This window comes from Hyperolius riggenbachi, chromosome 9 (genome assembly GCF_040937935.1).
Source record: "Hyperolius riggenbachi isolate aHypRig1 chromosome 9, aHypRig1.pri, whole genome shotgun sequence".
Taxonomy (NCBI): domain Eukaryota; kingdom Metazoa; phylum Chordata; class Amphibia; order Anura; family Hyperoliidae; genus Hyperolius; species Hyperolius riggenbachi.
In genome coordinates this window covers 266653331-266664847 of record NC_090654.1, presented here as the reverse complement: position 1 = coordinate 266664847, position 11517 = coordinate 266653331, and the positions used below count along the sequence as shown (strand labels likewise).

At 49.1% G+C, this 11517-nt stretch overlaps 1 protein-coding gene and 1 long non-coding RNA gene across 2 annotated transcripts; both read right to left on the bottom strand.

The window, feature by feature from the left end:
- Positions 1-6028: 6028 nt before the first annotated feature.
- On the bottom strand, positions 6029-9985 carry LOC137533620 (uncharacterized). Its single transcript, XM_068254964.1, has 6 exons — positions 9910-9985; positions 9723-9818; positions 9523-9618; positions 9329-9418; positions 9134-9223; positions 6029-6483 (listed from the first exon to the last, which is right to left on the bottom strand). The coding sequence occupies exons 1-6, from the start codon at positions 9983-9985 to the stop codon at positions 6029-6031; spliced, it is 903 nt and encodes a 300-aa protein (XP_068111065.1).
- A 191-nt stretch (positions 9986-10176) lies between these two features.
- Positions 10177-10602, bottom strand: LOC137532189 (uncharacterized). Its single transcript, XR_011023876.1, has 3 exons — positions 10507-10602; positions 10323-10412; positions 10177-10218 (listed from the first exon to the last, which is right to left on the bottom strand). It is a non-coding gene; the product is annotated as an uncharacterized lncRNA (long non-coding RNA).
- Between the last annotated feature and the right edge of the window lie 915 nt (positions 10603-11517).

The window sequence follows — 11517 nt, the reverse complement described above, 5'->3', positions numbered from 1 at the left end:
AGACACAACAACCCAGGCCTTGCATGAGGACAAAAAGCGTGCGGATAGCATGCTTTGTACCGCCATGTAGTCATAAATGTAATAAAGATAAGAGGTTCAATAAACAGTGACCACGCGGCAACGGTAACCCAGCAGCAGCAGCAGCACACGTGATGGAACAGGAGGAGGCGCAGGAGGAGAAGGCCACGCTTTGTGAGACACAACAACCCAGGCCTTGCATGAGGACAAAAAGCGTGCGGATAGCATGCTTTGTACCGCCATGTAGTCATAAATGTAATAAAGATAAGAGGTTCAATAAACAGGGACCACGCGGCAACGGTAACCCAGCAGCAGCAGCAGCAGCAGCAGCACACGTGATGGAACAGGAGGAGGCGCAGGAGGAGAAGGCCACGCTTTGTGAGACACAACAACCCAGGCCTTGCATGAGGACAAAAAGCGTGCGGATAGCATGCTTTGTACCGCCATGTAGTCATAAATGTAATAAAGATAAGAGGTTCAATAAACAGGGACCACGCGGCAACGCTAACCCAGCAGCAGCAGCAGCAGCAGCACACGTGATGGAACAGGAGGAGGCGCAGGAGGAGAAGGCCACGCTTTGTGAGACACAACAACCCAGGCCTTGCATGAGGACAAAAAGCGTGCGGATAGCATGCTTTGTACCGCCATGTAGTCATAAATGTAATAAAGATAAGAGGTTCAATAAACAGGGACCACGCGGCAACGGTAACCCAGCAGCAGCAGCAGCACACGTGATGGAACAGGAGGAGGCGCAGGAGGAGAAGGCCACGCTTTGTGAGACACAACAACCCAGGCCTTGCATGAGGACAAAAAGCGTGCGGATATAGCAGCAATGCTTTTTGCCGCCATGCAGTCATAAATGTAATACAGATGAGAGGTTCAATAAACAGGGACCGGAAACGCTAAACCATCCCAGATGTTCATCGGTCATGTTACTTGGTTGGGGTCCAGGAGTGTTGCGTAGTCGTTTCCAATCCAGGATTGATTCATTTTAATTTGAGTCAGACGGTCTGCATTTTCTGTGGAGAGGCGGATACGCCGATCTGTGATGATGCCTCCGGCAGCACTGAAACAGCGTTCCGACATAACGCTGGCTGCCGGGCAAGCCAGCACCTCTATTGCGTACATTGCCAGTTCGTGCCAGGTGTCTAGCTTCATGCCCGGTTTCAGGTCCAGCGGTGCCAGCCACAAATCCGTCTGTTCCTTTATTCCCCTCCAAATTTCCTCCCCTGTGTGCTGCTTATCCCCAAGGCAGATCAGCTTCAGCAACGCTTGCTGACGCATGCCAACAGCTGTGCTGCACTGCTTCCACGATCCTACTGCTGCTGGTGCTGGGTTAGCATTTCCGGATGAGGTACAGCTTTGAGATGCGTTGGAGGAGAAGGAGTCAGAGAGGTAGGTGCTGCTGTTGTTATCCAGCTGTTTGCGGCGTGGGCAACACCCGCGCCGTAGCAGGTGAGGAATCGCTGCCAGGCTCCACAAGGTTCACCCAGTGCGCGGTAAGGGAGATGTATCGACCCTGGCCGAACGCACTCGTCCAGGTGTCAGTGGTGAGGTGAACCTTGCAGGCAACGGCATTCTTCAAGCTTCGGGTTATTTAGCTGACCACGTGCTCATGCAACTCAGGCACTGCAGAGCGCGCAAAGTGGTAGCGGCTGGGAACCACGTAACGTGGGATGGCCACTGACATCATGCCCTTGAAGCTGTTTGTCTCCACCACTCGATATGGCAGCATTTCGCAGGCCAGAAGCTTGGCTATGCTGGCTGGCTGTTACTGCCACGGCCCGGGGGTCATTTGCTGGCAATTTCCTCTTGTGCTCAAACATCTCAGAAACAGACAACTCAACCGTAGCGCTGCACACCGAAGGGCTGTTGGTTGTTGTGTTTGATGAACACTGGGAGACCTCAAGAGCACTAGTCCGGAAAGTGACAGTGTCAGCATCGTCTGATGTTTGTGAATGTTGTGAACCACGCAATGGCTGGGCTACTGCTGCTGCTGAGGCGGGTCTGGTGGTGAGTCTGGTGAACCCAAGGGAGGCAGTGTTGCTGGTGGTACCCTGTCCTGCCGCGTTTGCCCACAGAGTGGGATGTTTGGATAGAATGTGGCGGCTCATGCTGGTGGTGGAGAGGTTGTTAATACTTTTCCCCCTGCTCAGGCGGGTCTTGCACACCTTGCAAATCGCCATGGTAACATCCTCAGTGCAGTCTTCAAAGAAAGCCCAGACTTTAACTGGCTGAGGACTCGGACCTCGTGCGTGATGTGCTGGTGCTGCTTAACCCACTGCTGGACGCTTGAGAGGTCATCCAAGTAATTATCTGGTCCTGTTCTTTTGGATCTGTGAGGGTTGTTGTCCTGGACAACATGGGCAGTATTGAGTGGGTTTTCTTGGGTGCTCCCCTGTGGCCTGTACGTGAACCGTCAGGGGAAACACCTCTTCCCTTGCCCCTCCCTCTTTCACCGGATTTCTTCCTCATTTCACTTATCCTTAAAGTACACGCTGACTGGCAGCAGTACAGTGGCAGTACAGAAATGCTATACAGTGGTGGGTGAGCGGTGTACCACTATTGTCAGCAGTGACACAGAGCACAATGCTATACAGTGGCGGGTGAGCGGTGTACTACTGTTCCCAGCAGACACAGAGTGGAAGTAAACACAATGCTATATAGTGTGGCTGAGCCGTGTACACAGAGTGGCATTAAACACAATGCTATATAGTCTGCTATATAGTCACCCCGAACAGGGTGATGTTCTGCAGAACCCGAACAGTGGCAAACACTGTTCGCCCAACACTACTGGGAGGGAACGCAGATTTTAGTACCTAAACACACGATACAACATGTTTTCCGGGGTCGGACTCTGAGGCACATACAGATGGTCCCGATCATCATCCTCATCATACAACTCTTCTCCTGAGTCTGACCCACCCACCACCTCTGCCACCCCAACATCCCCAGACACAGACCCCTCATCGTCCTCAACATTAACTTGGGATGCTGGCCTGAGCCAGACCTCCTCCTCCACATCAGGCCCCATCATCTCCTCAATGGCAGCCCTCATTAATCGCTCTGGCGACGGACTGATGGACACAACGTTCTCCTCCGGGGAGGGCTGCTGCTGACCACTGGCTGCTGGGGTGGATGTTATAGCTTGCGTGGGGCGTTGGCTGTTGCTGTTGTTGGGAGTGCTGCTCACAGCGGAGGTCTCTGGGGAACTCATGTTGAGCTCATATAGTGGTTGACGGTGAGTGGAGTATTACTGATCCCAGCAATATACACACTGACTGGCAGAGTACGCAATGCTATATAGTGTGGCTGAGCGGTGTACACAGAGTGGCAGTAAACACAATGCTATATAGTCTGGCTGAGCGAGCGGTGTACTACTGTTCCCAGCAGAATCAGAGTGGCAGTAAACAATGGTATATAGTCTGGCTGAGCGGTGTACATAGAGTGTCAGTAAACAATGGTATATAGTCTGGCTGAGCGAGCGGTGTACTACTGTTCCCAGCAGAATCAGAGTGGCAGTAAACAATGGTATATAGTCTGGCTGAGCGGTGTACATAGAGTGTCAGTAAACAATGGTATATAGTCTGGCTGAGCGAGCGGTGTACTACTGTTCCCAGCAGAATCAGAGTGGCAGTAAACAATGGTATATAGTCTGGCTGAGCGGTGTACACAGAGTGTCAGTAAACAATGGTATATAGTCTGGCTGAGCGGTGTACACACAATGCTATATAGTCTGCTATATAGTGTCAGTAAACAATGGTATATAGTCTGGCTGAGCGGTGTACACAGAGTGTCAGTAAACAATGGTATATAGTCTGGCTGAGCGAGCGGTGTACTACTGTTCCCAGCAGAATCAGAGTGGCAGTAAACAATGGTATATAGTCTGGCTGAGCGGTGTACACAGAGTGTCAGTAAACAATGGTATATAGTCTGGCTGAGCGGTGTACACACAATGCTATATAGTCTGCTATATAGTGTCAGTAAACAATGGTATATAGTCTGGCTGAGCGAGCGGTGTACTACTGTTCCCAGCAGAATCAGAGTGGCAGTAAACAATGGTATATAGTCTGGCTGAGCGGTGTACACAGAGTGTCAGTAAACAATGGTATATAGTGTGGCTGAGTGGTGTACACAGAGTGTCAGTAAACAATGGTATATAGTCTGGCTGAGCGGTGTACACAGAGTGTCAGTAAACAATGGTATATAGTCTGGCTGAGCGAGCGGTGTACTACTGTTCCCAGCAGAATCAGAGTGGCAGTAAACAATGGTATATAGTCTGGCTGAGCGGTGTACACAGAGTGTCAGTAAACAATGGTATATAGTGTGGCTGAGTGGTGTACACAGAGTGTCAGTAAACAATGGTATATAGTCTGGCTGAGCGGTGTACACAGAGTGGCAGTAAACACAATGCTATATACTCTGGCTGAGCGAGCGGTGTACTACTGTTCCCAGCAGACACAGAACAGTAAACAGAATGCTATATAGTGTGGCTGAGCGAGCGGTGTACCACTATTCCCAGCAGACACAGAACAGTGAACAGAATGCTATATAGTGTGGCTGAGCGAGCGGTGTACCACTATTCCCAGCAGACACAGAACAGTAAACAGAATGCTATATAGTGTGGCTGAGCGAGCGGTGTACCACTATTCCAAGCAGACACAGAACAGTGAACAGAATGCTATATAGTGTGGCTGAGCGAGCGGTGTACCACTATTCCCAGCAGACACAGAGTGGCAGTAAACAGAATGCTATATAGTGTGGCTGAGCGAGGTACACAGAGTGGCAGTAAACAGAATGCTATATAGTGTGGCTGAGCGAGCGGTGTACCACTATTCCCAGCAGACACAGAACAGTGAACAGAATGCTATATAGTGTGGCTGAGCGAGCGGTGTACCACTATTCCCAGCAGACACAGAACAGTGAACAGAATGCTATATAGTGTGGATGAGCGAGCGGTGTACCACTATTCCCAGCAGACACAGAACAGTAAACAGAATGCTATATAGTGTGGCTGAGCGAGCGGTGTACCACTATTCCCAGCAGACACAGAACAGTGAACAGAATGCTATATAGTGTGGCTGAGCGAGCGGTGTACCACTATTCCCAGCAGACACAGAACAGTGAACAGAATGCTATATAGTGTGGCTGAGCGAGCGGTGTACTACTGTTCCCAGCAGACACAGAACAGTACACAGAATGCTATATAGTGTGGCTGAACGAGCGGTGTACTACTGTTCCCAGCAGACACAGAACAGTACACAGAATGCTATATAGTGTGGCTGAACGAGCGGTGTACCACTATTCCAAGCAGACACAGAACAGTGAACAGAATGCTATATAGTGTGGCTGAGCGAGCGGTGTACCACTATTCCCAGCAGACACAGAGTGGCAGTAAACAGAATGCTATATAGTGTGGCTGAGCGAGGTACACAGAGTGGCAGTAAACAGAATGCTATATAGTGTGGCTGTGCAAGCGGTGTACTACTATTCCCAGCAGACACAGAGTGGCAGTAAACAGAATGCTATATAGTGTGGCTGAGCGAGGTACACAGAGTGGCAGTAAACAGAATGCTGAGCGAGCGGTGTACTACTATTCCCAGCAGCGACACACAATGACTGGGGGGGACCCTGGCTAGCGTGGCTGGAGCGCGAACTACCCTGCCTGCCTACCCAAAGCTAAACCCACAGACAAATGGCGGAGATATGACGTGGTTCGGGTATTTATTTACCCGAACCACGTGACAGTTCGGCCAATCAGAGCGCGTTCGGGTCCGAACCACGTGACCCGTTCGGCCAATCACAGCGCTAGCCGAACGTTCGGGGAACGTTCGGCCATGCGCTCTTAGTTCGGCCATATGGCCGAACGGTTTGGCCGAGCACCATCAGGTGTTCGGCCGAACTCGAACATCACCCGAACAGGGTGATGTTCTGCAGAACCCGAACAGTGGCGAACACTGTTCGCCCAACACTAATTCTGGCCTGAGTGAGGTTCTGCCGCTCAACACCATCAGCCAACCGTGCCAAGAGAGCATTTTGGCTTTCGGCAGCCCGAGCCATCCGGCTCAGAATTAAGTTTTTTCCGATCAACATCCTCTGCCAAACGCTGGTGGCTCGCCTCTTGGCCCACTCCAGCATTGGCCAGTCTCTGCACATTTCCAGCCAGGTCCGTAGCAGTACGGTTGAAGGTCTCAAAGTCTTGGTGGAAGCGGCGCATGTGTTCCTCCATGAGGACCCTATAGTCCTCTTGGGCCTGGAGAAAATGCCGGGAATGCCACCGGTCGGTGTTATAGTCTGCCCGAGTGTAGTTTCTGGAATGGAAGGAGGTGCCAGAGTTGGCCTGGTCAGATGTTGGTGACTGATTATGTACAGTGGTGTTTGTTTCAGAAGAGACGTGAAGGTTGAGGTTTGGGCCTGGGCATTCAACCATCCCATCGGGACCACTACCCAGTGACATGTCATCACCTAGGAAGAGAAGAGTAAATGGTTTGTAAGTAGAAGTTTGCAACAACCCAAACAACCTTTCACAATAAACAACACCTTGCAAATACAAGAAATTAAAAAATAGGGTCAGCATGCACAGGCGCCAACACAATGACAACATCATGATTGGAGTCAGTGTGAGGTATAGTTGAAAATGAATGGGAAAAAAAATACAAACCATCACTTTTGCATTTACATACTGTCACAATGGCCCACAATGTTTAATACAAACAAATAAGTTTCCTGGCCCGAAAGTTCATGTACTGCATTAAATTGCAAAGCGTGTGATGTGGCTTTAAATGAAAACCACATTGAGACGGATATGGACTAATATGGATGCTTCCTTGTAAACAATAACAGTTGCTTAACAGTGCTGATGATGTATTTGCCTGTCTTCATGGTCAAATGAGATGTCTGAAATCCTTGATAACTTTGACCACAGCACATGATCGACATGCTTCTTCAGGGGCAGTTGCACTAAATATTAGGGACACACAAACAGCACAGTCATGCAACTGTTATTGTTTTAAAAAGGTAATGCTATTGACTTTGGAAGGCCACAAAACTAGAGTGCCGGTTAGATACAGCTGCATCCCTGAGTGTGATGGAATATGCTGTGAAATCAGTGCCCAAACACTGCCTACACCATTGTTGGAGTCAAATCTTTACTTTAAATAAATCCATGCATAAAATTACCAACATGGACGGGGCCTTTGGGAGTGGCTCTATAGTGGCACTCAAATGGATGACAGTAGCAGCAAAACATTCCCGCCTACTGACAGCACAAGTCACCCTGTGCCCCCCCCCCCCCCCCCCCAGCTTTTTGTGCAGCATTTGACTGCAGCTGCATCGAACTTCCTGGCACCGCACAAACTTGACACACTACACCACCCCACCCTCTGTTTAAAAGTAAAGCACCAATAAGTGCAGATGGAGGCCAGCGCAGAGAAGAAGCAACAGGGACAGAGGGGGACTACTGCTCAGCAGAGCTGGTAATGTATGAGAGGTGTCTGTGGAAAACACAAGGCATTGGCAGCATCTCCACAGATATTGATCATTTTCATAGTGAAATACTATCACATTCTGTTGCCAGTGAAGCCAGCCATACAATCCCTGTATAATCAAATGTTTGGCCTGAGTGAGCTGTTGGTTGGATGTGCTCTCAAAAATACCAGTATATGGCAGCTGTTCCTTTTGGCACCCTTTAATGTAAGGTTTGCAGACTCAGGTACATGGCACTATTATCTTCACAATTGGCTTGATTGGAGACATCGACATACATATATACTGCTTCAATGTAACCACCATGGAGGCTGGCCATGGACTTTACAGTGCGAAGCACATACAGACAAAATACATATCTCATTGGGATGTGCTTTGCACTGTAAAGTAAACTGTAAAGCGGTAGTCCCCCTCTGTCCCTGTTGCTTCTTCTCTAAACTGTACTCCATCTGCACTTATTGGTGCTTTACTTTTAAACAGAGGGTGGTGTAGTGTGTCAAGTTTGTGCGGTGCCAGGAAGTTAGATGCAGCTGCAGTCAAGTGCAGCACAAAAAGCTGGGGGGGGGGGGGGGACACAGGGTGACTTGTGCTGTCAGGCGGGACCTCACAACCTCCATGGTGGTTACAGTGAACCAGTCTGGCACAAACATTACCATGGGGGGGGGGGATCCACCTGTGGTGTATCAAGGCTTTGGATACTATTGACCCTTTCCCCCCTCCTCCGTCCCATGGTGGTGGACACTATCCTCCTCAACCAACTGCTATTGACCTCGCAACCTAGCACACGCAACTACATGCACAGTACGGGTCCTCGAGACAGAAATTGACTACAATAGGCATTCGCCATGCAGCAACTGTAATGCTCAGACACAAGTGGCCAGCATACTACAGTGTGAAGCACGGAAAATGCCTAATCACAACAATCACAATTCTAATCGTCACGAAAGTGCCCCCACTGGAGGGGCAAAAGGGTAACATTGGCCATATCAACAAATGGTCAGCTCTGGGTTCCCTGCCCTGCACCACCAACCACAGAGGAAAAGGTGGGAAGCCTCTGAAGGCTGATGAGGCTTCACACACCCAAGGTCAGTACCAATGCATTGCAGAAACTTAATAGTGAATGTGGTCTGTTTATTTCACCATACCAACAACATATCTTACACAAAATCAAACGCCATGTCGAGGATTAATGTTTGCATTCTGAGATTCCTTCTTTCAATGTGAATTACAACATCTAACCTCCAATGGCAGCATTCCTATTGGTCAAAATTGAGAGTCCCTGCAAAATGCCAGGCCATGTAGGTGTGGTTGGACATGGAGCATTGTAGATCATACAAGAACAAAAATGAAGTCAGGCACTAGCAAATCCTTAACAAAGGCGTATATGCTCATGTGCACTCACTACCTCACCAACCCATGTGTCACTTGCCATTCAAGAGCCATTGAAAGGTCCTTTGTGGCAGATTAGCTGCATGCTTTGAGATGTATTGACTCCGAACATTACCTACACACCTCTCAACCGGCCACATGCTACACTGTCACAGTGTTTTCACAAGGAAGATATGTTAGCTAGCCAAACCTTCTTCATATCCTTTTGCCTCAAGGACATATACTAACACATAAAACTCACCACCACTTGCTGCTCCATGGGAATCCTCCGCATGTTGCCATGAGTCCAACTGCAGGCCCTCATCCATGCTGGACCCAGAAATCACATGAACTACACAAAAAGGAGCACACATAGAAAGGTTAGGACACTAGGCAACACAGCCAGCTCCTCGGCTGCCTTGTTCAACAGCAGTTTCTACATCCACAGGAAACTCACCAGACCGTGCCGGAGATAAGTCCCCAGATTGGAGGGTCATCACAAACACTGCAGCATCACTCCCCAAAGCAGCATCAGAGGCAACAACAGCTACACGAAAGGAAGAAAAACACACAGGTTAGGACACTAGGCAACACAGGCTGCTCCTCCACTGCCTTGTTCAACAGCAGTTTCTACAGACACTGGAAACTCACCAGGAATTTGGCCAGAGGGAGGTAACGGCACAGAATGTCCGGGGACCAAAGCCAGTCCAGCATCAGGGGCCAAGCCAGCATCAGAGGCAACAACAGCTACACCAAAGGAAGAAAAACACACAGGTTAGGACACTAGGCAACACAGGCTGCTCCTCCACTGCCTTGTTCAACAGCAGTTTCTACAGACACTGGAAACTCACCAGGAATTTGGCCAGAGGGAGGTAACGGCACAGAATGTCCGGGGACCAAAGCCAGTCCAGCATCAGGGGCCAAGCCAGCATCAGAGGCAACAACAGCTACACGAAAGGAAGAGAAACACACAGGTTAGGACACTAGGCAACACAGGCTGCTCCTCCACTGCCTTGTTCAACAGCAGTTTCTACAGACACTGGAAACTCACCAGGAATTTGGCCAGAGGGAGGTAACGGCACAGAATGTCCGGGGACCAAAGCCAGTCCAGCATCAGGGGCCAAGCCAGCATCAGAGGCAACAACAGCTACACCAAAGGAAGAAAAACACACAGGTTAGGACACTAGGCAACACAGGCTGCTCCTCCACTGCCTTGTTCAACAGCAGTTTCTACAGACACTGGAAACTCACCAGGAATTTGGCCAGAGGGAGGTAACGGCACAGAATGTCCGGGGACCAAAGCCAGTCCAGCATCAGGGGCCAAGCCAGCATCAGAGGCAACAACAGCTACACCAAAGGAAGAAAAACACACAGGTTAGGACACTAGGCAACACAGGCTGCTCCTCCACTGCCTTGTTCAACAGCAGTTTCTACAGACACTGGAAACTCACCAGGAATTTGGCCAGAACGTGATGGGCCCTCTGATTGTGGGATGCTAGGTGCCACTCCAGCAGGACCCTGAAGGCCAGACCCACCTTCACCTACAATTTTGACATAGAGAAACCAAGCATTATCAATGTCATACGCATACTCAAACACGTGTTCACTTTCCAAGAAAACAGCATCATTAATTACCCTCATCAGAAGTTGGCGCGTCGGCATCGTAGCCACCCTGGATGCCATGCAGGGCTGCCGTCATCAAATGCGGCTCTACCACCTGCTCATAATCGAGCAATGCCAGGGATGCGGGGGGACCACCACCGGTACCAAGGCTATGTTGAGCAAACAAAAAACAACAACATAGAATTAGACCACTACAACTAAACAGTCTGCACTATCCTGATAATCCTGTCTGTGTGACTGTGACCCAGTGGCAAACATTCAACATACACTTCACATGCTAGTATTTAAAGCCGACACATACTGCATGCACCTTTGTAATGTCGAATTCACACACTACTGCAGCCTTTAATGTGTGCACACATGTCCGTTCAAAGTGTGGGCCACATGAAAGCTCACAGACCAATATTACCCCCTTCCATGTAGTATGAGAGACATACCTTCAGAGTCTAGACTATGGAGCTGAACTCCACCTCACATACAAAACTTAGAAAGAGGATGGACACATGCAACAGATCAGTATGTGGCTAAATGCAGTTGATGCAAAATACATTCAATGACTATGATATCTGCTGATTTCACACACACGTTGTTTAATGGCCCATCATGTGCAGATCACACAATTGTAGGCAGATGTGCATATACAACCTGGTTGATTAGAACTGCAGATAATTGTCCCTTCAACAAGGTGTCTCTGAGATGTGCAGATATCAATTGGAAATGCATTTTGCACCAACGGATAGCAGGAAGTGATATTTAGATGCTAATTATGTTTCTAATGTGTCCTACATCTTTGTGTGCATCATCTTGCAAAGATTTTTAAATGATGGGTAGTTCAGCTACATAGATCAGACCGTGTTGAGTATGGCCCTAATACTACATGGAAGGTGTTCAAATTGCGAGGAGAAATGTCATTTGAAAAAGACTTTGATCTGACATGTGTAGGCACCTTTACTGTTCTGCAGGAGTCATCAGAAAATGGCTGCGCAAAGGACTCCTTGTTACCTGAAAACAAAATGGAGCATA

What these genes read in the sequence shown, in the direction of transcription:
- LOC137533620 (XM_068254964.1), bottom strand. Translation starts at nt 9,985, where the DNA reads ATGCTGGACTGGCTTTGGTCCCCGGACATTCTGTGCCGTTACCTCCCT. An exon ending in TCCCTCTGGCCAAATTCCTG is followed by an intron (nt 9,619 to 9,722) that starts GTGAGTTTCCAG and finishes CCTTTGGTGTAG; the next exon opens with CTGTTGTTGCCTCTGATGCT. An exon ending in CTTATCTCCGGCACGGTCTG is followed by an intron (nt 9,224 to 9,328) that starts GTGAGTTTCCTG and finishes CTTTTTGTGTAG; the next exon opens with TTCATGTGATTTCTGGGTCC.